The 24,896-nt window shown below is 51.4% G+C and overlaps 1 protein-coding gene across 11 annotated transcripts in view; it reads left to right on the plus strand.

The window, feature by feature from the left end:
* Positions 1–24,318, plus strand: part of CHD6 (chromodomain helicase DNA binding protein 6) — a 201,717-nt gene extending 177,399 nt beyond the window's left edge. For 5 of the 11 annotated variants that reach the window (XM_044927644.2, XM_025263453.3, XM_025263454.3 and 2 more), the window contains 11 exons: positions 617–677; positions 1,383–1,599; positions 3,288–3,538; positions 4,520–6,103; positions 9,885–10,036; positions 10,425–10,631; positions 11,766–12,218; positions 14,588–14,782; positions 14,925–15,017; positions 15,686–15,805; positions 20,996–24,318. In XM_044927644.2, the coding sequence (XP_044783579.2) occupies positions 617–677; positions 1,383–1,599; positions 3,288–3,538; positions 4,520–6,103; positions 9,885–10,036; positions 10,425–10,631; positions 11,766–12,218; positions 14,588–14,782; positions 14,925–15,017; positions 15,686–15,805; positions 20,996–21,895 (4,233 nt within the window). In that variant the 3' untranslated portion in view covers positions 21,896–24,318. Of the gene's footprint in view, positions 1–616; positions 678–1,382; positions 1,600–3,287; positions 3,539–4,519; positions 6,104–9,884; positions 10,037–10,424; positions 10,632–11,765; positions 12,219–14,587; positions 14,783–14,924; positions 15,018–15,685; positions 15,806–16,898; positions 17,180–17,654; positions 17,701–20,995 lie in introns of those variants that run through there. The other 6 variants (XM_044927646.2, XM_025263458.3, XM_025263456.3 and 3 more) reach the window with 6 other exon arrangements.
* Positions 24,319–24,896: the final 578 nt, after the last annotated feature.

Below are 24,896 nucleotides of genomic sequence, written 5' to 3' on the forward strand. Positions count from 1 at the left end.
GGAATCCATTAAAGCCAGCTTGACATATACTCTGACTTGGATAAGCTCTGTGCCTGTGATATCACTTGAGCTTCTGAGCCTCAGATCGTGATTTTAATTTTAAATTGCTGGAGTTTTGTGCCATCAGGTCTCCCGTCTGGAGCAGTCGTGTTTTAGGAAAATAGTGTCAATTGCTGTGAAGTACACGCAGCATAATGAACATGAGCGTGACACTTTCCCACAGCACAAATCCAACGACACAGGCACATGCTTTACAAAATGACAGTGTTAGATTGAGAGCGACGACGGTAAAGCAAATATTTAAGTTCACAATTAAAATAGTGCGTGTAAAACGTAGTTGCCAGGGGGAGCGTGCCAGTTTGTCATTCTTCAAGCTCATTCTCTCTACAGGCAGAATCATTCCACACAGTTCCAGGGGGAAAACAATACTTATTTAAATAAACTGCTTTCTGGCTCTTTGAAGACTGTGCCTGAGTTAAGCTTCATTCATCAGGGACTACCTTGATCTTTGAGATGTTCCCGGGCCGGAGGTGCGGCCTGTGCACTTTCACTCCTGTACGGGGACTGGGTGTCTGAGCCGCGGTTTTGCTGATGACTTGACTTCATTTATCCCTAGGAGAGTTCCAGTGACGGAGGTGATGGCCTTTTTGCTGAAAAGAAGGATGACACCCGGGCAGGTGAGACTGTCCTTCTGAAGGCAAAGAGAAATAAGATCTCCATTTGTAGTTATCCTGGAGTTCATGCGTAATTTTTTTAAAATGCTGTTTTTTTGAGGAGGCTGTTTTTAAAAGCCAATAAAGTTGACCTTCACCAAACTCTGCTGGAGTCGCACATGGAGCTTTAATTTGACTCTGGCCAGGTTCCTCTGCCTGGCAGTGAAATGAAAGTCAGGATAGATTCTGAGGATGAAAAGGAATCCTGGTTTCATTGATTTTTCTTTTTTTTTTTTTTCTCTTTTCAGAAATGTTAGAAGTATTTGGTTTGTCCTTTTGATTATTTTTCTGAATACAAACTTAATGGAGGCTTTGGTGCTTAGAAAGCCCAGCCACACAAAAACCCGTAGTTCTAGAGACGGCCTCAGTGGGTCCACCCACTCCGGTACCTTAGAGCAAGGCCCTCGAGTCCATTCTGCCCCCACAGACAGGCACACTTGTATCTCAGAGAGAACAGAGCCCACCACACCCAAAGCTGTTTCTGAAGCACTGTTGCAGCCTTTCCAGCTGTGCCTGGCTCCCAAGCTGTTAGATATCAGCTATTTCCATTAAGTTACAAAGTCTGCTTTAATTTTCTTTAAACAAAGGGGAACAGCCACCACCAAAAAACCCAGTCACCATAGTCTTAGTTCTGTCTATAAATACTAATATCCTCACTGATGTTTGAAGCCCAGGATGGCTCCGACCCAGACAAATCACCCTGGCCGGTTTCATCCGCACTCACTGCTCGTCTCCGACGCCTGGTCACCATTTACCAGCGCTGTAACCGCAAGGAGCTCTGCCGGCCTGAAGTCCTGGGACTAGGAAACCAGAGCTACTGGGTCCAGGAAGAGATGTTCCGGAGGTCCTCAGAGATGGAGCTCATCAACAAGGAAGCCCAAAAGAGGTAAAAGCCAGTGGTCAAGAGGGCATGCTGAGCTGCCCACTGGGTAAAGGTGACCAGGGAAACACTGATAGCTGGAGGGCAAATGTGTCTGATGTTCTCGTATGGAGTTAAGTTGTCTCTAGAGTCCGTTAAATCCAACCTCAGTGGTGGTGTCATGCTGGCCCAGGAGTCCAGTGAGATCTAGGACACCCTCTCTTCACAATTCCCAGACTTGCCTGAATAGGACCCCAGTCTCTGGGGATGTGATTTGAACATATCCATCAGGTCATATTCTTTTATCAGAAAAATGAATAGCGTGCATTGAAGTGGTCTTATTGTAGCCAGCAGTCCTTATCAAGCCTTTGAGAGCATTGACTACCATAAAATGCTGGCCCAGAAGGAAGGAAGGAAGTACTTGCCCATCTGAAAATTAAGCTAAAAATGGCAGCCGAAGGTCAGCACAGACTGGGGATGAGGCCACAAGAATGGATGAGTGAAGCTCACGTTCTTTGAGTCAGTTCAGGCCAGGTACTCAGTTGTGTCTGACTCTTTGTGACCCCATGGACTGCAGCACGCCAGGCTTCCCTGTCCATCACCCACTCCTGGAGCTTGCTCAAATGCATGTCCATTGAGTCAGTGATGCCATCCAACCATCTCATCCTTTGTTGTCCATTTCTTCTCCTGCCTTCAATCTTTTCTAGCGTCCGAGTCTTTTCTAACGAGTTGGCTCTTCGCATCATGTGGACAATGTATTGAAGTTTCAGCTTCAGCATACGTCCTTCCAATGAATATTCAGGACTGATTTCCTTTAGGATGGAGTCTTTATATCTCCATCCTTTTACTGTAACATCCAATGAACTGAAATACCATATAGTGAGTTCAGTTACTTTTCTATACTCCTGGCTTTACGAAATTTGGTAATTCAGGGAGAAGAGTTCTCTCATCTGGCTCCAAAGAGAGAACCAGAGCCGCCTCCTCCCTTATTCTCACTCCTCCACTGACCCCTCACCCCACTCCTAGCTTGAGTCCCTCTGGGGGCGGCAAGTACCATGCCCAAGAGTTCCTGGTAAAGACTGGTGGAAAATAATAATCCATTTCCCTTAAGTCATTATTTTAGTCCTGCCGGGTATAAAATCTAGAGAGCCTTTGTGTCCTAGAAAAGATCACCCATCTACTTTCATTAAGACCAGGAGGAAAGCCCATGTGAGATGAAAGTCAGGGAGGTGTGTGACCAAGGGAGACCCCACCTCACTCCAGACCAGCTTCTCCATCTGTAAAATGAAGGAAGTGAATTTAATGGTCCAAAAGATTCCTCCAGGATTATATGATTATAATAGAATCCTCCAGGATTCTATGATTCTCTGTTGTCACGGGCAGAATATTTAAGCCTACAGAGTATTTTTTTATTAAAATCTTTATCTCCCACAGAGGAAATGAACTGGGTGATTTCTGAAACTTGATATCTCTTGATATCAAGAGATATCAAGCACGCACACATAATTTGCAGGTGGTAGTAGGCTGATGGGCTGTTTTTGTTATAAGTGACTCTTCCCAACTTAAACAATAAAATAGACACGCTCTGCCTGCTCTGTGAACCTTACAGACTCTCCAACTAGGCCCTCAGTAAGTAGTTGTTTTAAGCTCTTTTCAACAACAAAAAAAAGCAAAAAGGGAAAACTGCTCCCTCTCCTTTCTGATTCTGTCTCTAGGTGGACAAGGAGGGAGCAAGCCGACTTCTACAGAACAGTGTCTTCCTTTGGTGTCGTTTATGATCAAGAGAAGAAAACCTTTGACTGGACACAGTTTCGCGTCATTTCCCGTCTGGACAAGAAGCCGGACGAGAGCCTGGAGCACTACTTCTATAGCTTCGTGTCCATGTGCCGCAGGGTCTGTCGCCTGCCAGCCTGGAAGGACGGCGGTGAGGGTGCTCTGCCACTCTATTCCCAGGGGGACACAGAGGGTAAAAGCTTATTTTCAGGGTACAGAGTTGTTTTAGTCATAGCTATAGACATGAAGACTTATGTGGAGAATTCAGATAAAGTGGGTTTTCCCAAACCCACAAACTTCTAGTTGAGCCCACCCTCATAAAATAAAATCTCTCTCCCAAAATGATGTAACTCCACTAAAAATTGAAATTCAGATTAAAATGCCACAGAAATGTTTTCTTTTTTCAGCCTCATAGAGATTTAGCCTGCTGTGAGCTCCGCACTTTGCTTAGACTAAATCTTAAATGTTTTCTCATGTGTTGACTTGTAGCCACGGAAAATATGGGACTGTCATTTAAACTTTCTGTGCTCCAGTAGAGGCCCCTTCTGAGAAATTTCTTCCTGGTGGGAATTTGCGCCAGCTTTCCCCCTGGCCTCTCTTCAGTCTCGTCATAATGGATTCACTCACTCTGGACCATAGTACTACATTCTAGAAAAAGCGGAAACAAACGTCGAGCCTAATCAGCATGGGTTCTGGGCTGACGGCAGCATGTTCGGGCAGTCTTCAGTAAAACCAGGGAGCTGCATGGACTGAATCTCAGAGTCACGCCGACAAGACCTAGACTGGCGTTCTGGTTCAGACACCTTGAGCAAGTCGGCCTGTCTGCCTCTTTCCTCATCCTCACACAAGCATGATGGTATAGCTAGAGGTTCTGTGAGATCTGAACAGCGTCCATAAAGTATCTAGTGAGGAGGCACTTAGTACACGCTTACCGATCAGGAATAATATTTCCAGAACTGAAGTGTTCATGCTCTCCTTTTACCCTCAGTGGGTCTGTCCAGGTTTCATAAAATCTCTCCCTCCTGTTTCAGCTTTCATCTTTGAGGGGCCACTAAGGCCCTGCCTTGCTGAGGGCCAGGTGGTCAAACTATAAGGTCAAGGATGCAGGGACTCAGGTGCGCAGGGGTATCGAGGACCTCCCCTTAAGTGACAGGCTCTGTGTTTTCCCTCACAGGCCCCCCGGATCCCAGCATCTACGTGGAACCCATCACTGAAGAGCGGGCCGCAAGAACGCTGTACCGCATTGAGCTGTTGCGGAAGGTGCGGGAGCAGGTGCTCACGTGTCCTCAGCTGCACGAGCGCCTGCAGCTCTGCAGGCCCAGCCTGTACCTGCCCGTCTGGTGGGAGTGTGGGAAGCACGACCGAGACCTGCTGATCGGCACCGCCAAGCATGGCCTGAACCGCACTGACTACTATGTCATGACTGACCCCCAGCTGTCCTTCCTGGACGCCTACAGGAACTACGCCCAGCACAAAAGACCCGACCCCCAGGGCCCAGAGAGTCTCTGTTGCCTCTATCAGACCAACTCCAAACTGTATGAGTCTCTGGCCTATACGCACACGAGCCGGACTTCCGAGTCCCTTGAAAACGAACCCGAGAACCTCATGAAAATCGAAGGTAGAGACGATCACCTTGGTCCACCCAGGGGCAGCTTATCTGACATGACCTGTGAAAGCTTCATCTCTAAAACTCAAGATGTCCTTTCCCTTACCCATGATGAGAGTCTGCTGCCTGGGTCCTTGGAGGCCATGATGTACGGGAAGAAGGCACTAAGCCAGGAGCCAGGCCCTTTTCAGGGCAGCACGGGTGCCAGTACTGAGTCCAGGCAAGACACTGTGGCCATCTCCGCAGGCAGAGACGGAAACTGCCAGCCCCGGGGCCACGAGGCAAAAATAGCCTCAGACCCCTCTTTTATGGAAACTTTAGAAGCAGGAGTAGCTCAGATGAACATTAAAAATGAGAAACACCTATTGATATCTCTTTCAAAGGAAGGGGAACTTGGCTGCAGCGAGGCAGGGCCAAGACCTGAGAGCATCGGGCAGCTGGACTCCAACTGCTTTGCCTCCCCTTCCTTGGACCCAGGGAACGAGAGCGGGTTCGTCGACATGTGCAACCTGAGTGTCTGCGACTCCAGAAGAAACGTGTCATCAGACCAGCAGTTAATCGACTTACTAGAAAGCAAAAGCTTAGAAAGCAAATTGGTTTTGGGTCCAAACCACAGCGACGAGGAGGACGACGAGGACGAAAACGAGGAGGAAAGTCTCGAGCTGGCCGCAGGCAGGCGGGAAGGGCTGGCAGTGTCGCCTCTCAGCGAGCCCGCCACCCGCATGGCAGGGGAGCAGAGCCTGGCCGGCTTCCTCACAGAGGAAGCCAAGAAAGGACGCGCGGAGGCCAGAAGCCAGCCTCCCGGGCCCCAGGGCCCCTTCCTTCCCGCAGCCTGTCAGTGTCACTGCAAACACGCGGAGAGGTGGGCACGTGGCTTCGAGAAAGATGAGTTTGAAGTGGAGAAACCCCAGGCTTACCCCCCAGACCCCTTCACAAGCAAAGCCAATAATGTCACAGTGAGGGGCGAGCCCACTTCTGTCCCACCCGAGCTGTTCCAGGTGAAGCAGGAACTGCTGAAGGAACCCTGGAAAGAGAGCACAGAAGGGAACCAGGGTCTCCCTCCGTATCCTGAAGGGAGTGAGCTCAAGCCGGAAGACATGGATTATGAGAGTAAAGAGGAGTTCGATAAAGACGGGAACTGCCAGAGTCAAGGTACCGTGTGTGGGACCTTGTGTCCTGGATTAGCCAGTTGTCCCAGGCCGGGAGGGCAAGTGCATGGGGGCTGGTGAGAGTTCTACCACTTCTCAAACCGACCTCTTACACCCACCATGTGTTTAAACGCGAAGGCTACAGGGCTTATTCTGAAAATGGGCAGAGTAGCTTACGTTTGATCATTCCAGAAAGATGAGGATGACTGTAGCACCTTGGCTGAAGCAGCTGCATGGTCTGGGCAGGGGCTGTGTGCCGGTATCCATGAGATGCCATATAGGAAGTTGAGGGGAAAGGATTTGTTCTTCCACCAGGTAGGATGCTGAAACTGGGTAAAGGAGAACAGCCGGGGAACGCCAGGAGCCTGAAGTTTAACAGAAATGCAGGTCATTTTTCAGGAACTCCACAAAAATAACTGATCTTTAGGAAGGTTGGGTTTCCCCAATAGCTCAGCTGGTAAAGAATCTGCCTGCAATGCAGGAGACCCCATTTTGATTCCTGGGTCAGGAAGATCCCCTGGAGAAGGGATAGGCTACCCATTCCAGTATTCTTGGGCTTCCCTGGTGGCTCAGCTCAGTGAAGAATCTGCCTGCAATGCGGGAGACCTGGGTTCCATCCCTGGGAAGATCCCCTGGAGAAGGGACAGGCTACCCACTCCAGTATTCTGGCCTGGAGAATTCCATGGACTGTATAGTTCAGCTTCCCTGGTGGCTCAGAAGGTAAAGAATCTGCCTGCAGTGCAGCAGACCTGGGATCAATCCTTAGGTCAGGAAGATCCCCTGGAGAAGGAAAAAGCAACCCACTCCAGTATTCTTACCTGGAGAATTCCATGGACAGAGGAGCCTGGCAGGCTACAGCCCATCCCAAGAGTCAGACACAACTGAGTAACTAACATTTAGTAAGGTTAACAGAGATCCTGCCATTTATTTCCTTATTTGTCAAAACCCTGTGTTGTAATGTCAGTGCATTGTATTGAGAGTCCTTTGAGTAACTCAACAGAAATAAGAATAACCAAATTAGGGAACTTCCCTGGTGGTCCAGTGGCTGGTCCAGTGGCCGAGACTCCATGCTCTAGATGCAGGGGAGTCTGGTTCAATCCCTGGTGAGGGAACTAGATCCCACATGCTGCAACCAAAGATCTTGCATATCACAGCTAAGACCCAATGCAGCCACATAAATAAGTAGTTTTTTAATTAAAAAAAAAAAATAACCAAATTACACACAACTCGACAAAAATGCAAATAGGTTTGAACTTTTTAAATAGGGAAATCTTAGGTAAGGAAAGGATTTGAAAATGTTAAAAATCTAGGTGACCTGAGATTTGCATATGTTTTACGAGGATATGAATACAGTGATTAGAGATCCTGAGCAACAACAAACGGTTTTTAACTTTTTCACTGTTGTTTTTATGTCTTCAAACCCAAGAGGGCATATTAGGGTGAACAAAAAATAGTTCTTATTTATCCTCGTCAGAAAAAAAAGTAACAAAGAATACCCTGTTGGTGGCTGGTCTGGTGCCAGGGCCCGTGTATTACACAGGGATTCAGGTGGGCCGGCCCCTCCCACGCAGGACAGTGACTTCCAAAGCTGAGGTTCCGCAGGCCACACAGCCAGAGGTGAGCAGTGGGCGTGCAAAGCTTCATCTGTGTTTTACAAGCACATGCTGGCCCCCCCTCACCCCGCTCCTCCTCGCTCATGTTAACATCCTCCACCCCTCCCAACCGCCAAGAAATTGGCTTCCATGAAACTGGTCCCCAGGGCCAAAAATGTTGGGGACCGCTGCTCTAAAGTGGGAAAGAGAGGAACCCTGCTCTGCTCCCTGGGTTGTCCGACTTCCTTTTTATTTTTGAGCTCCCATCTTTGGCTTCTGCCTTGTGATTGCTGACTGTCTTGGGAAGGGTTCTGAACCCAAGTTAAAGCGCGTCCACCAGCCAGGCTGAGGCCAAAGATGCTGGACCAAAAGGAGCGGCATCACCCCATGTGGCCTCAGCCACCCTGGGAGGAGCCAGCCCTGACCTGCCCACCCTCCTTGCCACAGGCCATAAAGGGTCCCTGCCACACGCGGGGTTATATGTACACCTTGCTCTTTGAACTCTGTCGTGGGGGAAATCACCACCTACTCAGTCCTGGGAACACAGGCAGTCCAGCAAGGATGGGTTAGAGAAGAGGTGCTTGGTCCTCTCCTGGCTGTGGGGCTGGGCTGTGCTGGGCTAGGAGGCAGCAGTGAACTTGAAAAGCTCTGGTGAGCTACTCACACGCTTAGCGGTGGGGAGTCCCTTGCACCACTGCTTTTAAAGGGGCTTTGGCAGACCCCAGAAGAGTTCCTCCGAACCTGGGATGTGGGCTCGGCAGGGCCAAGAGGGCCCTGCCTGTATTTCAGACTGGAACTCTGGGGCCGAAGGAGCAGTCTCCGGCTGAGCTGGACCAGCCCCTTCTCTCCTAACTCCTTCTCATACGGCGTTGTGTTTTCTCAAAACTTAAATTCACCGTCTATGCTTAAAACCTGGCAGGGATGCGCCCCCATTAGATCTAGAATAATTTGGATTTTCTGTCCTGCCCAGCCCATAGAGCTCAGCATGATGGTGATGGTCCTGCCCCCACCTCCACCACCACCCCGCCATCTTTGTATATACTTGCCCACCCCCTACCTTGTTCCTCAGCAAGTCGAGCGCACCCTTCCCTGCCGCTGCCTCTTCCTGGGTGGTCTCTCCTCTGAGAGGCCCCTTCTACCAGCCCTCCCTTCTACCAGCAGATTTTTTCCTTCTTCTTCCCTATCAGGGCACCTTGTTTCTTTCCCTTTATGGTCCTCACCATGGTTTATAGTTGAAACTGTTCGTTTATCATTAGTGTGTTTTTCCCGGCTGCCTTTCCCTCAGGGAGCTCTTAAGAGCCTAGAAGGCCAGAGCCGCCACACTGTCCTGTTTTTATCCTTGAATCCCCTGGCCTGGTGAGGCCCTGCTCCTGGGGAGGGGGTCCCTGTGGCCCCTGGGGGACTTGACGCACAGTCAGCAGTGAGACCTCCACGCTGCAGAGGGCGGACGCTCCCTGTCGTCTCACTGAGGAAAGGGCCCACAGCTTTTCCCAGTTCGCCCCCCGTCAGCACTGTGAAGCGGATGATGGTTGAAGATCCATTTCACAGCTGATAATAAGCGTTCACCACTGAAGACTGAAGGAATGAGTCGCGTTTCCATTTCTGTCAGTGATGTTGACTGATGGTGTCTTTGCATCATTTTTTAGCTTAAATCAGGTCTGTTTACCTTCGTTGTAAGTTTCAGGACTCTTCCTCCCTCCTCATTAATCTCAGTCTCTTGCCATGTTCTATTTCCCACACTGTCACTGCCTCTGTATCAAAGCACAGTGTTCACGTCCCTCTTGCCCGCTGCACCAAGTGGGGAAGCCTTTGCGGTCATCCAGTGCTGTTGTTTGGTTACCAACGCAGACTCTTATCAGATGACTTGCTTGGATAGCCTTAGAGCAGGATGTGGTTTTATGGCTTAACTGATAGAGCGCTTCTGGAAATAGAAGACATGGTAATTAATCAGTTTAAAATAAATAAGCACACAATAGGCCAGTGTTTTAAGAAGTTGAGGGACTTCCCCAGCAGTCCAGTGGTTAAGACTCCATCCTTCCAGTTCAGGGGGTGGGCGTGGGTCCGATCCCTGGTTGGGAAACTTAGGTGCCCTGTCCAGTGCGGCCAAAAAAAAAGCTCAGGTGTCCTCATCTTTCAGATCACTCCAGTCTTCCAACTTCCTGTCTCATTTTTTTTTTAAACCTTTCTTCCCAGATTATCCAGGGAAGTACTCTGAGGAGGAGAGCAAGAGCTCGACCTCGGGCATCACGGGAGACCTCGGGGACGACCTGCAAGAGGCGCGGGCTCCCACCATTGCTCAGCTGCTCCAGGAGAAAACGCTGTATTCATTCTCCGAGTGGCCGAAGGTACCTCCCAGAGCTTGCATGCTCCACCCAGAGCATCCTCAGCTTTTGAATCCTTTACATTAAACCTTTTAGAATCTTTCTGAATCACCAACTCAGACAAATGTTTAATATCTTTAAAAGATGTTAGTTACATGACTTTAATGGTATCAGGACCATAACTAGACCATAAGACCAAAGCGTTCAGCGCATCTTTGTATTTATGGTACTGTGGCTTTTCATCTTCATTGTCCAGACTACACCGTTTAAGACTTGAAAAGTGAGTTCCTTTGTGTGTGCCTTCTTCTAATCAACTCCTTCTGGTTAGAAAATGTGAGGCTTGATTTCAAGGGACTTTGTAAACTTGGATAACTTAGTACTTCCTCCTCAGAGCTTGCATGCTTTTTTATAGGATCGCGTGATTATCAGCCGCCTAGATAACATCTGTCACGTGGTGTTAAAGGGGAAGTGGCCCTCCAGCCAGCAGTGCGAGCCCTCGGGCGCGCTGCCCACCCCCGTGTTAACCAGCAGTGCTGGTCCCCGAAGCGGCATCTCAGAGCCAGAGGCATCGGAGCACAGCTTCAGCAGTGGTGCAGCGTTAGTGGCCCAGATGCAGAAGGTGAGGCCCTAGGATGCTGTGTCTGACCTTGAAACAAAGGAGGAGGACATTTTGCACTTCTTGATCGAGTGATTCATTCGCGTCTTGGAGCAGGAAAGTGTGTGATGAAAGTGGGTTTGCAGCTCAATGGCAGTGGTGTGCTAGTTTGTGGGAGATGGGGGTGGGGAGCTGGCATACGTCTGAGGTGGGGAGGCAGATGGGCACTTGAAGACGAGGTAAGTTCTCAACCCAGCTTAGTGGCAGGAGTGGATCCAAAGAAATGGAAGGAGTTGGTGGGCATGGCTTGATGACAGATGACTATATGAGGAAAGGGAGGGGTGAATACTTAAGGACTGGGAACAGTAGCAGCCAATAGAAATGAGGGAAGTCAGACACTTCCCTAGTGGTCCAGCAGTTAAGAATCTGCCTTCTAAAGCAGAGGATTCAGGTTTGATCCCTCACCGGGGCATTAAGATCCCACGTACTATGGAGCACGTGCTCCATAGTACTAAGCCCACGTGCCATGCTGGAGAGCCCATGCGCCCCAAAAAAAGATCCTGAGAGCCATAGCTAAGACCCAACACAGCCAAATAAATATACAAGTTTTTAAAATATTTTTTAAAAAGAAATGAGGGAAGTCAACAGAGGAGTTTTATTTGAGGTTTGTAAATGCAAATGAAAACTCAAGGGCTCAAGTTTAAGGTAGGTAGTTAGCACACTAGCTCTTAGCTGCACATTGGACTCCACTGGGGACCTTGAGAAGCTCCAGGTTCTGGTTGGATTGGTCCAGGGTGTAAACTTGGTATTGGCTTTTTTTTTTTTTTTTTCTTTAACTTCCTAGTTGATTCTGATGTACAGCTAAGGTAGAGATCCCTAAACTATGATCTTGGCAATTGCAAGTATAGTTCATGGACTAGGAGCTTTCGCAACACCTGGGAACTTGTTAGAAATGCAGAACCCCAGGCCCACTGAAGTGGAATCTGCATTTTAACAAGCTATCCAGGTGAGTAGGTACTGAAGTTTGAGAAGGCTTGAGTTAAAAGAAGTTCCAAGAAGGCGATTACTAGCCCCCAGGAAATCAGGGCCAAGACAGAGCCAGCATTGAGCCACAGAGGTGGCATTCAAACCTCTCTTGCCACATCTGTGTGTTTGCAGGAGAGCTTCTTGGCTCCGGTTTTCACAAAGGATGAACAGAAGCACAGGCATCCTTACGAGTTCGAGGTAGAGAGGGACGCGAAGACCCGGAGCCTGGAGCAGTTCTCGGCCTCCCACGGGCACCCCCCCATCGTCCTCAATGGCTGGCATGGAGAGTCAGCCATAGACCTCTCCTGCCCGTCGGAGGGGTCCCCAGGGGCCACGTCCCCTTTCCCAGTGAGCGCCAGCACCCCCAAGATCGGCGCTATTGGTTCACTGCAAGGAGCCCTTGGCATGGACTTGTCGGGGATCCTGCAAGCTGGCCTGATCCACCCAGTGACTGGACAGATTGTCAACGGAAGCCTCAGGAGAGATGACGCTGCCTCCAGGAGGCGGAGAGGAAGGCGGAAACATGTCGACGGAGGGGTGGACCTCATCTTCCTGAAGGAGCAGACCCTGCAGGCGGGCATCTTGGTGGGTATTTGAGGCCATGAAGTACAGATTTGACCTCTGTACACTGAGCAGCAGACCCTTCTTCCTCAGACACAACAATTTTTGATTTATGGATCTTTGTTGGAGAAGGAAATGGCAACCCACTCCAGTATTCTTGCCTGGAGATTCCCAGGGACAGAGGAGCCTGGTGGGCTGCCATCTATGGGGTCACACAGAGTCGGACGTGACTGAAGCGACTTAGCAGCAGCAGCAGTCCCTATTTCAGTTGTCCGGCTTGAAACAACTCTTGTCATCAGTCGTCCTCAGTCTTTTCTAGAAATAGATTAGTCCATTGAGGGCCTTTAACCTGCCTGCATCCTGGAGACATGAGCCAGGAGGTCTCACCATGTCACAGAGAAACAGCCCAGCCTCCAGGGTCTTGGAGCCCCTGGGGATCAAACTAGTGAAGCAGTAGGGCTGGGTCTGCAGCAGCACCGGGCTTTCCAGGAGCAGGGACTTGGGGGTCAGGAGGTCCTGAACATCAGTCCTGGCTCAGCTGCTGCTTGACCTGCTGGGCGACCTTGGGCTCATCATCGAGCTGTGCTCTACACCTCTGTAAACTGGGGGCCGCGGCTTCTGCCACCGAGGGTCACTGAGGCTTTGCTGAGGTTACAGTAAGGTTAACTGTAGGTTAAGCTGAGGTTAAGTAAGTTCTCAGCCCAGAAATCCTTGTCAGAAACGGAAAAGGGCAGACCCTGCACACGTGCCCGAGATCTCCTCTGACTCTGCTTACTGTGTCAGAGACCACCGACTTCTCTCTGCGTTTTTATTTTTCCCATTTATTGAATTTCAGGCTCCGAAACAGGAACCAACATTTCTTGCTTTCTTAACTACTTTAAAAGGAATAATAGTGACAAGTGTTGAGTGCCTCTGGCAGGCACTGTGTTGAGGGTTTTACATGATTGCCCTTTATGATGTTCACAGCAACACTGTGAAGGTGTGGTTACTGCTCCTGTTTTGGAAATGAGCAAACTGAGACTTACAAGTGTTAAATGATTTGCCCAAGATTATCCAGGTAGTCGGAGAAGGCAATGACATCCCACTCCAGTACTCTTGCCTGGAAAATCCCATGGGCAGAGGAGCCTGGTAGGCTGCAGTCCATGGGGTCGCTAAGAGTCAGACACGACTGAGCGACTTCACTTTCACTTTTCACTCTCATGCATTGAAGAAGGAAATGGCAACCCACTCCAGTATTTTTGCCTGGAGAATCCCAGGGACAGAGGAGCCTAGTGGGCTGCCATCTCTGGGGTTGCACAGAGTCGGACACGCTGAAGCGACTTAGCAGCAGCGGCATCAAGGTAGTAAATGGCAAACCAGGGAACTAAACCAGCGACGTGGTCCTCTGCAGCCAGGGAGCTCTGCTGTGTTGTTTGGTAGATGTCTCCCTCTTTGATTTTCTATATAACTTGGGAAGCTGAAGTGGCAGATTCTTTCCCTTCCCAGTTCTTCAACGCCTTTAAGAAGGTTGTCTGGTTTTTCAGTGACGCAAAGCTGTAGTTTTCCTGTCATGATCATAGAATTCCAGTGGAGTAAGTGAAGTATTTTTTTCTTGACTTCAGAGCGTTTTGAAGATCTTATCACACAGACATTTAGCACTGATATATGTTATTCAGGTCAGTCGCTCAGTCGTGTCCGACTCTTTGCGACCCCATGACTCACAGCACGCCAGGCCTCCCTGTCCATCACCAACTCCTGGAGTTTACCCAGACTCATGTCCATCAAGTTGGTGATGCCATCTCATCCTCTGTCGTCCCCTTTTCCTCCTGCCCCCAATCCCTCCCAGCATCAGGGTCTTTTCCAATGAGTCAGCTCTTCGCATGAGGTGGCCAAAGCATTGGAGTTTTAGCTTCAGCATCAGTCCTTGCCATGAACACCCAGGGCTGATCTCCTTTAGGATGGACTGGTTGGAACTCCTTGCAGTCCCAGGGCCTCTCAAGGGTCTTCTCCAGCACCACAGTTGTAGACCCCATAACAGGCGCTGGGGACACAGGGCCGAGTATATACACAGCAGGAGAACCAGGTGAGTCGATTGCAGGGTGGCACTCTGTTACGTGAAAACCTGTGACAAGTACCATGGGGGAGCAAAGTGCGGTGGCCAGTGTCACGGGGACAGTCCATGCTGGTGACAGAGATGGAAGGAGGGAGCCTGAGCAGGTAGGATGGCGCAGAGGTCACCGCGGAGACAGGGGAGGAGAGCAGTTGGCTAGAGGGGTCTCCCGCCACGTCAGGAACTCGTGGCAGGGATCGGCGGTCAGGCATGGGCGGTCCTGTTCTGGTGGGAAGAGTCCTTTAAGAAACCAGTTTTCATTCTGTCGCGGTGAAGGGCACATACTCGTCTTCCCTCCATCCAGGAAGTCCATGAAGACCCAGGACAGGCCCCCCTGAGCACCCCACACCTTCCCGAAGGGCCGGTGCCCGCCACGTCGACCCCGGAGCCGACCCCGGCTGCCGGGAGCCCGGCCGAGAAAGCCATTCCCAGCAAGAGCCTGCTGGACTGGCTGCGGCAGCAGGCCGACTGCTCCCTCGAGGTCCCGGGCTTCGGCGCGGTGAGTGTGCATCCCCTCTGACATGGAAACGCAGGGGGCCCGGGAGGACTGGTGAGCCCAAGGGAAGTCTGTGTCCTCTGAGAACTTCATTGGAAAGTGAGGGCGGGGGAGTTTAAATTCTGGTTACGTCTTCTGGTAACAGAAATCCCAGCCCACATCAGAATGCCAGGCCAGAAAGGCGACGTGCGTGACCTCTTACCAGGACAGCGAGCCTCCGCTCGGCCCTCCCTTCACCGTGAGTCACCACATTTGTGAGCTCACACAGCATTCCTTAGGTTGCATAAGCGCTGCTCCCCTTCACAGAAATGCTCCCGTGCATTCTTCTCAAGTCACCGTGTCTCCACTCTGAGGTGATGGGTTAGTTTCGGTCCCTGCCCAGGGGCTGCTCATCGAGTCCTCTTTCTCCTCTGCCCTCGGTCCTTCAGAGTAGGGGTCCAGAGGAGAGGGCGCCCCAGCACTGACACCCCACCACCACCCCTGCTGTCCTGGCTACCTCTTGTTAGTAGGGGAAGCACTCAGAAGCTCACAAGGAAGGAGGGGGATGCATTCACAGACACACCCTCCAGAGAGACACAGCCCGCCAGGCTGGGAGCAGCGAAGAGAGAACCTGAGGAAACGGTCCAGGGAGGCAAGGGCAGGGGTGAAGCAGTGCCCTGGGAACCTGGAGGGCCAGCGGGCCCCCCACAGGAGGCCCACCTTGCAGCTTAACTGCAGGAACACCGTGGCTTCGAGGAGAGCGCCTCAGTGGGGGCCCAGCAGCTGTTCCCTGCAGCCCTGACCCGACAGGTCCTGTGCAGAGGGCCATGAGCGAGGAAGCAGCACAGCCATCTGAGCAGCACCACCCACATCAGGAGATCCTGTGGCCAGAGCGTTCTGTAACGTTGGTTTCCATTTACCTCCTAGAATTTTTCAGACAAACCAAAGCAGAGGAGGCCACGCTGTAAGGAACCTGGAACGTTAGACGTCACCTCCCTGAGTGGGGAAGAGAGGGTTCCTGCTGTCCCCAAGGAGCCCGGCCTGAGGGTAAGGGAGAGGACGCTCCACCTGGGAAGAGGCAGCCGGGCGGCCTTAGCAGGAGGACCAGGGTCCGCCCAAGGGCTTGATGAGCAGGGACAGGTGGTATTGGGGTGTTCTCACCAGCAGCATGTCCTCCATGGTCGTTTGTTTTCAACGTTTCCCTCCAAAACTTTGGGGTTAAGTTTTACACTGAAATGACTCCCAAGGCTCGATTCCCCCCGTTTTGGAGAGTTCAGGGAAAATACCTTTTAAGTCTTATCAGGAGACTGTTATCCAGTGTTATAACAAAACTTCTTTATTGGAAATTTTCATTTTCCAGCCTTAAGTTTTTCTGGCTACCATTTAAGACACCCCCTCCTTGTCTGTCCTCGCTGGCAATGAGAAACAGCTGACTCCATGCACTGCCCTTTTCCTATTATAGAATCATGAGCCTGGAAGAGACTTCAAAGACATCTGCAGATACTTGCAGTAGAACGAATCCGAGTTAATTATAGTTTACAGATGGGTACAAATTTGGACTAGAAGACTTGCCACCTCTAGGGGGCGGTAGCATTTCAACCTGCAAGCGTGTTAAGATTGGGCAGGCGATACTCAAAAACGTGCTTCTGACCTCCTCAAAGTGAGTTCTGCCCACATAGGAAGCTTCTGAGGGTCCTCTGGGGCTCTGCCCTCGTAGGCTGTCCTCTGAGCTCCCAGGAGCTCCTGACTGCCTCCTTTGGTGCTTGATCATCTACAGCTCTTCTCCTCCAAGGGATTTCCAGGATACCATTTCTGTGTTTAGTTCCCAGAGACCACCCACCCTAGTCATTTCCTCCTTGTTAATGTTGTTAGGAAGCTCGTTTCTGATTTGGTGGCCCAGAGGGTCACTCCACTAGCAGCTTGACAAACGTGACTGCCTGCTGGTCAGGCCGACCCCACGTCCCTCCTCTCTCTGTTTCTCCAGACCCTGCCCTCGGCCTCCCCAAGCTCTCCTTTTGTCATGAGAGACCACCCCCAGCCCTCACTTGGTGGGGTCTCCGAACTCTTGGTTGAGCGACGTGGCTCCTCCCCACCCACCCCTCCCCCCCACGACCTCCTCATTTCTTTATTCATGTCTCAGTTTCTCGGACGTTCTTTGGAAGTTAAAGTTCATCACGGCCCAGCCGACGCCAATCTGCTGCCAGAACACTCATTTCCAAGCTGTCCTCACAAGCCAGCCTCGTGCCAGAGATGCGCTTTCCCTCCTTTGTTAAGTAAACACAGGCCCTGCCTCGGGGTCCCCTGCTTGCAGTAAGGCCCAGACTGGAGGCAGGGTCCGCCTGGCCCTCGGGGCTGCTTGGCGGACCCCAGTGGGTCTGGAGCCTCTGGGTGTGTGACACTCCTTGTCCGTCCTTAGAGACCTTCCCGTTTGAAATATCCAAATCCCACAAGGAGCTTCTCCCTGCCTTCAGCCTCCTGCCTTGTGTGTGCTGAGGCTCGGCTGCCAGCCCCACTGACAGCACCACACAGGTGGACTCAGCTCTAAGAGTGCCTGCCTGGCACATAGCCGTTGCTCACTATTACGTGTGTGTGCGCACACACATGTGCCTCATGTATTTCACATGCAGAGTTACGTTTCACCTACTCGTATGCAGTGGGTGCGACGGTTTTGCTAGTTTCTTCCTGAGGCATTTGACAGTAAATTGCGGAGACTGCTTACTTGCTGAGTGTGCTGAGTCGCTTCGTTTGAGTCTGACTCTTTGCTACCCCATGGACCATAGCCCTCCAGGCTTCCCTGTTCATGGGATTTCCCAGGCAAGAATACTGGAGTGGGTTGCCATTTCCTCCTCCCAGGGATCTTCCTGACCCAGGGATCAAAGAGTCTCCTAAATTGCAGGCCAATTCTTTACCCACTGAGCCACCTGGGAAGCCTTGCAGAGATGACAGTTCAGTCGCTCAGTCACATCCGACTCTTTGTGACCCCATGAATTGCAGCACGCCAGGCCTCCCTGTCCATCACCAACTCCCGGAGTTCACTCAGACTCACGTCCATCGAGTAAGTGATGCCATCCAGCCATCTCATCCTCTGTCATCCCCTTCTCCTCCTGCCCCCAATCCCTCCCAGCATCAGAGTCTTTTCCAGTGAGTCAACTCTTCGCATGAGGTGGCCAAAGTACTGGAGTTTCAGCTTTAGCATCATTCCTTCCAAAGAACACCCAGGGCTGATCTCCTTTAGAATGGACTGGTTGGATCTCCTTGCAGTCCAAGGGACTCTCAAGAGTCTGCTCCAACACAGATTGCTAGGAGAAATACCAATAACCTCAGATATGCAGATGACACCACCCTTATGACAGAAAGTGAAGAGGAACTAAAAGCCTCTTGATGAAAGTGAAAGAGGAGAGTGAAAAACTTGGCTTAAAGCTCAACATTCAGAAAACTAAGATCATGGCATGTGGTCCCATTACTTCATGGCAAATAGATGGGGAAACAGTGTCAGACTTTATTTTTTGGGGCTCCAAAATCACTGTAGATGGTGACTGCAGCCATGAAATTAAAAGACGCTTACTCCTTGGAAGGAAAGTTATGACCAACCAAGATAGCAGCAATGACGTGTCACGCCTAGATGAACAGCGCGCGTCTCCTGGGAACGTTCTCCCCTGTGTCTGTCACCACTACCACACGTGTCAGTAACATGTCGTAGCTCGCCCATATTCAGATATCCCCAGCTCTTCCAGAAGTGTCTTTCCAAGCTAGTTTTTGTTTTTTGTGTTTAGAATTTTTTAAACCAGGATCCACCTGCTGCATCTGGGGGTAAGCTTTCTTACTGCTCAAGGCATGTTAAGCTGAATCGACTCACCTTCCTGGGAGGAGTGAGGCAGTTTTGGCCACCACCTCCTCCTTTGCCTTTACCCAGGACTTGAGTATTAGAGCCAGGACACACAGGCTGTGGGGTAAACGCTGCCTTGTGTTGGATTAGAGAGATATCTGGGGGGCACATACGCATGCCATCATTGGGAGGAGCAGACCCGTCGCCTGTGTCTGCCCCTCGGAGTCTCCCCTCGCCTCGCCCTCCCCCCAGCCTCCCTTGGAAGAGGAAGCAGGCCTGTTCCCAGGGTATAATTACCAGGACGGAGAGCTGCCAAAGCCTGGCTTGGCCGCTGTGTGTGGTCCCCACGCTGCTGGGAGGGGCACGTGCCCCGGGTGGGCAGCCACGGGCCAGCAGGGGGCAGGGTGACTCACCCAGCTGCAGGAAGAGGTAAAGCCCCTTCCTCCGCCAGCCCGCGCGCGCTCTGCAGGGGGCAGGAAGCCCAGTTCTCATCCCAGGGCCTTCCTGCTGCTGCTCCCTTGTCTAAAGGGTGCAGGCGGCCAGGCTGGCCTCCTGGGCAGGTTCCCTGTCCTGAGAGCCCAGTGTGATCTGCCCCAGTGGTTCCCAGCGAGGGCGGGAACATTCTGACACCTGAGGAGTGTGACTTGAACTTGTGGGGCCGGGCCAACAAGGCCCACAGGTCCTGCAGGGTGCAGGCCGCCCAAAGTCACCTCTCCAGCGCCCAGTAGCCTCAAAGCATGTTACCGGACGCCTGCTCTGTAGGTAGCAGATTATTCAAAAGAAGCTGAGGCCTTACTCAGCAAGCTCAGGGTTTCTTCTCCCCGACAGACTTGTGAGACGGCACAGGCCCTCCCACTGGAGAGTGATGGGGAGAGCGAGCGTGGGGGCGTTTGAGGGCACAAAGGGAGAAGATACACCTGGGGCCTTTTCCCTGGCCCTCTACTGTGGCTGCGTAACAGGGAGGAGGGCTTGGGAGGCCTCGTGGCCGAGCACTGGTCCCCGTGGCCGGGCCCTGGGCTGAAAGGAGGAGCCTGAGGCCGTGGTCTCCAGAGGGAGGCGATCTGCGCTAATGGGCTCCAGAGAGAGTGGTGAGAAACGCTTCTTTCAGCCCGGCCCTGTCCCTCGCGTCCAACCCTCGCTTTAGAAACGGGAACCAGACAGAACTGCTCCCCGAGCCTCATTCCCACACCCAGGCAGCTGCCCCGCCCCGTCAGGATGGACTGGCTCCCAGCGTGCAGGGGGCTGGTCCCGCATGGGAGCAGACAGGTGGGCTGGGGCCCAGCTGCACTCCAGGGCACATCCCGCCCCTCCTCAGTTGGTTAGGAAGAAAGGGGACTGAACTGAGGTTCTCCCTCGTCTGCTTTCCTACAACAAGGCTGGCTAAGAGGTTTTCTTCTCACACAAAGGTGACCGTCATAGCACTCTTTGCCTATGACAACTTGGTTTTTCTATGATATCATTAGGGAAATTGAAGGACAAATGTAAAACCTCAGGGATAACATTCTTTCCAGGGGCCTGGGAACATTCGAGTGCACATTTTTCACGTGTGTGAATCTCTCAACTCCTTGTGAAACAGCTGTGGCGATAGTGCCGACGTGTAGGGTGGGTGTGACGAGTTAAGAGCAGGCACACGGAGCCGGGCGCGCACAGCCCGACATGGGGCAGTAGCCCTGCTTGGCTCCTCTGTCATCGCTGCCCCCTTCGTCAGCCCCTCCGACGTCCAGTTTCCCTCTGCTGAGAGCTTGACCGGTGTCCCCCACCGGCCTGTGCCCGTGGCCGCCCATTGAGCAGAGACCTGTGGCATCTTCTAAGGATTCGACTTGGGTACCCTTGTCCCTTCTCACCCACAGCCGGGGACCTGCAGGTCAGGACAGAGCTTCAGGTCTTCCTGCTCCCAAACCCCATCCTCCGGCTCGGCTCTGTGGCTTCAGTTAAAACCCTTCCTGTGTCAGGAGGGAGGCGAACACGGGGCTCTGGCCGAGGGGGTCACCCCCATGGGTCTCGACCACTGGCCACGGCTGCACACACACTGAGATCAGATGAAGCCGGGAAGTCAAGCATGGCCCTGCACAGGGACGACACGCAAATTCATGAAGTCCTTTGTTGTTGTTTTTATATTTTACATGTGAAACTGCTATCATGTCGGTTATGCCTCAGTAAAAACACTCTAGGCTAAGACCTGAGGTCCCTGGCTGGCCCCAGCTTCTGGGGCTCCGACAGCCTCTCCACAGGGCACGTGGGAACCTGCTCAGCACTTTCAGGCTGTCCGCCTCAAATGGGCGGTTCTCGGGGCACAGAGCTGTGCACCTCCTGGTGGGTGGGCAGGCAGGAAAGACCACTATGGAGCCCCGAGCTGCTCCCCGCTGCCATCCATCACCTGAAGCATCTTGTGTCTCTCTGTCATTTTTCAGGGGTTTCTCCCAGAAAACAAGTTCAATCACACCCTGCCCGAGCCCGTTCTCCGAGACGCAGGCCCCCGCCGCAGGGGCAGGCGGCCACGGAGTGAGCTGCTGAAGACCCCGGCCCTGGTGGCGGACGCCCCCTCCGGGATGGGGCCGCTGTTCATGAACGGCCTGATCGCCGGGATGGACCTGGTCGGGCTGCAGAACATGAGAAACATGCCGGGTATCCCCCTCACGGGGCTGGTGGGCTTCCCAGCCGGCTTCACGGCAATGCCCCCAGGCGAGGAGGTCAAGAGCACGTTGAGCATGCTGCCCATGGTGCTGCCGGGCATGGCCGCCGTGCCCCAGATGTTCGGGGTCGGGGGGCTCCTCAACGCCCCCATGGCCACCACCTGCGCCTCGGCCGTGCCAGCGCCCCTGTCAAGCACAACCAAGGGCAGCGCTGCAGCGGCCGAAAAGACTGCGGAAGACCAGCCCGGCAGCCACAACGTCAAAACGGACCCATCAGCCGAAGACAAGCCCGGCCCTAGCCCCTTTTCCTCCGACCAGCCTGAGCCCGCAATAACTACGAGCAGCCCTGTGGCGTTTAACCCGTTCCTCATCCCAGGTGTTTCCCCCGGACTCATCTACCCTTCCATGTTCCTCTCCCCCAGCATGGGCATGGCGCTGCCGGCCATGCAGCAGGCCAGACACTCCGAAGCAGCAGGTCTGGAGAGCCAGAGGAGGAAGCGGAAGAAAACCAAGGGGGACGCCCCGAACCCCAACCCAGAGCCTGTGCCCGGGCTGGAGAGGGAGCCGGGCAGCAAGCAGAGCTGCCCAGAACCCAGGGCTCCTGCGCCCCCTGATAGAGAACACGCAGCACAGGCCCGGGAAGGGGGCCCCCAGGACTCTCACGGTGACACCAATTAGAACTTTTTCATCGAGGAAAATGATTGTGACTTGTAAGTTTCTTATCCCATAAAGGTTTGTTACTTCCCCTCACTTCACCGTCATAAGAACCTGTGTTTCCATGAGTACTATTACCTCCCTGATTTCCTGTCTGAGAACTATGGTAACAGATGTTAATAGTCAGTCACAGGGTCTTGCCACGTCATCAGCTCCGTGTCGTTGACCTAGTATAGGAGGTGCAGAACCCCTCACTCCGTTACCCAGTCGTCCATTCCAGCGATCGTAGTTAGTGCAGACGTGGGGACACGCCCTGCCCCCTTCTCTTCCAAGTTTCCCATTTATTCAAAGAGGAAAAAAAAAAAGGCAAAAGAAAGCCGGCTAGGGACTGACCGGTGCAGGGCCGAGGCAGAGAGCAGCTCTCTTTTTTTTTTTTTTTTTTTTTTTCCGTGAGCTGTGCCGAATGGGAAGAAGGGTAACAGGGAACCAAAAAAACAAAAGCACAGAGAAAGGACATGCTGGTGCGTATTCTTTAGTTAAAATATTTCCCAGTTTTATCACAATTACTAAACGAGTAGGTTAGGCAGAAGTCTCTAACTAACGGTTGAAACCGCACATATCCATTTCTTTCTAAAACAGAAACCTTACTGGTAGTAACATGACTTCCCCCCACTCTGTGGGTTTTCAGGTAACCTGCAGCAAGAAGACATAATGACCAGGCATCATTTCTTACACACGCACGCATCCCTCACCTCCCGAGTCAAAAGGGTATTCCCAGTACGAGCAAGCTGTACACACTGTGGGCTGTTGCCAGCGGTGGGGTGGGATGGGGGGCGCGCCTGCACACGGCATAAAGCACACGACCAGCTCTGCCCCTACTTAGGCCTCTTAGGAACCCCTCTGGCCGCTGCTGGAGCCTCCTGGACTCTTACTTTTTGATTCCTTTTGCCAGGACCCAGGCTCACTCTGGAGCCTGCAAGAAAAATAAGTCCCCCAACACTCTTTGACACTAGCCAGGGGTTTGAGGTTGTCAAACGTACATGCGTTCCACCTCTTATAAAGAGTGCGACTGTGAGAAGTTTTTTTTCCTTCCCTCCGGATTTTTCAGTTTATATTTTACAGTCGGACCCAGATCTCAGATCATCAAGTTAGTGGAGACTGTGTTGGCAAGCTTAACATTCCCCCTCCTTCCTCAGCTGCCCAGCTCTCCAGGCAGCCCGCCCCGACCCTGCCCACCCCTGCCCCGTCTTCCTTCACCCCCCCTCCCCCCCCCCCCACCACCACGCAGTCCTTCCCTTCTGATAGTCTCAACTCTCCATCCACAGTTCACACGCTGAGACTTGAAAGAAGCCCGTGGTTCAGTCCCCAGGGGGGCACAGGGTTGTGCGGGGCCGTTGGAAATGTTGGAAGCGTTACTAGTACTGGTTTCACATTTTGTTGTCAACAATTTACTGTATTTTTTTTTTTTTTTTTTTTACTTTTTCTGTAACAGTTTTGCTATAATTTATCAGAAGGTCCAAAAGTTCGACATAACTATTTCAGTTTGCATTATTTATTTATGATGCTTTTGTCATTGTCTTTTATACATTTGGGATTATAAATTATGTAAATGTTAAAATGAGCATCTCAAAGAAGTCTGTTAAATCATGGCCGGGGGAAAAAAAAAACCAGCTTTATTTTTAAAAAGTGGAGTCCCAGTTTTAATGAATCAGAGTTATAAATCAGAAATTCTGTAAACCGATTCCATAAGAAGAAAGGATCCAGTAATTAAACCGATTCTATTTAATGACATCTTTGTCGCATAGGTGGTCTCTAATGCTGACAACAGATTTCTTAGAAATGCTGCTCTCTCTATTTAACTAACATTTTGTTCAGTTTTGCCTCCAGTGGAAGCAGAAAGGGTTTTTTCAGCTGTTAAATCCTAAAAATCAATATAATTTATTTATGTAAAAAAAAAATCACTCAATTGATATATTTTTGAACCTTTTAAGTACTAATTTTCTTTTTATCAAGTAGGAAAAAAAAATGTATTTGCCCTAAATCCTTAAAATACAAATGCTATAAAAATTCATGTATCTTGAAAGCCTTACTGCAAATGAGTATTATAGACACCCAGCAGAGCCTGGGTTTTCTTTGCTGTCGTTGTTGTTTTGTATGGAAAGGCTGCTTTCCCCAGGTTCCACTTAGAACCTCCAGTAGGTCACAGGGTTCAGTATGGATTTGATTTAACAACCCACCAGCATGCTAAAAATCCCTTGTTATATCTTATCGAACCTGTATGTTAACTCTCTGGGTGTTTAGGCTTCTCTTTGACTGCTATTGTGTCCCTGTTTGCAAAATGAAAATGACACTCTGTGGATTACTTGCTCTGTAAGGCATAAGTGCTTCTTATGATTATTTTGACGTTTCCAAGAGCAAAAGCCAAATTTAAAACTCTCTTCAGCAAACTTGAGCCTTTTCATCTAATTCCATGTCACTCACAGCCATAACTTTTCCTTGATCATTCTTCACCCCATGTCTTACATAATAAATTGTCTGTGGTCTCGATCCTGGATTTAAAAAAAAAAAAAAAAAAAGTTTAAAAGTCAGATTTGTATTTGAGGACTTCAGTGGCACTCGGCTGTCTCTTCCTGCCCCAACGTTGATCTTATGAAGGCATCGTCTGCACACAGAGGTCTGCTGTCTTTCCTAGGCGCCCATGGTGGGCACCATGTTGGGGACTTGATAAAATACTCGTTCATGAGGGCTGGCCTGCCTTCTCTCTTGAGCTTCCAGACACCTGGTTAAGACAGATGCAGTTGAAGGGGACACAGCACAGCACCCACTCCCCAGACTCAGGGCCCGAACGCCCACAGCCGACGCCGCCACTCTCTTAAGCCCCATTCCAGGGCCCCCCACCCTCGGGTAACACACCTGGGGCTTCATGGAGCAGGGCGGGGCACACCTCTGTGGGTTGGAAGAGGCCCCCAAACACCCAAGTGCCTCCTGTGTCTGAAATTAAGGACTTTGTGATCCCTAGCTTTGG

This window comes from Bubalus bubalis, chromosome 14, assembly GCF_019923935.1.
Source record: "Bubalus bubalis isolate 160015118507 breed Murrah chromosome 14, NDDB_SH_1, whole genome shotgun sequence".
Taxonomy (NCBI): domain Eukaryota; kingdom Metazoa; phylum Chordata; class Mammalia; order Artiodactyla; family Bovidae; genus Bubalus; species Bubalus bubalis.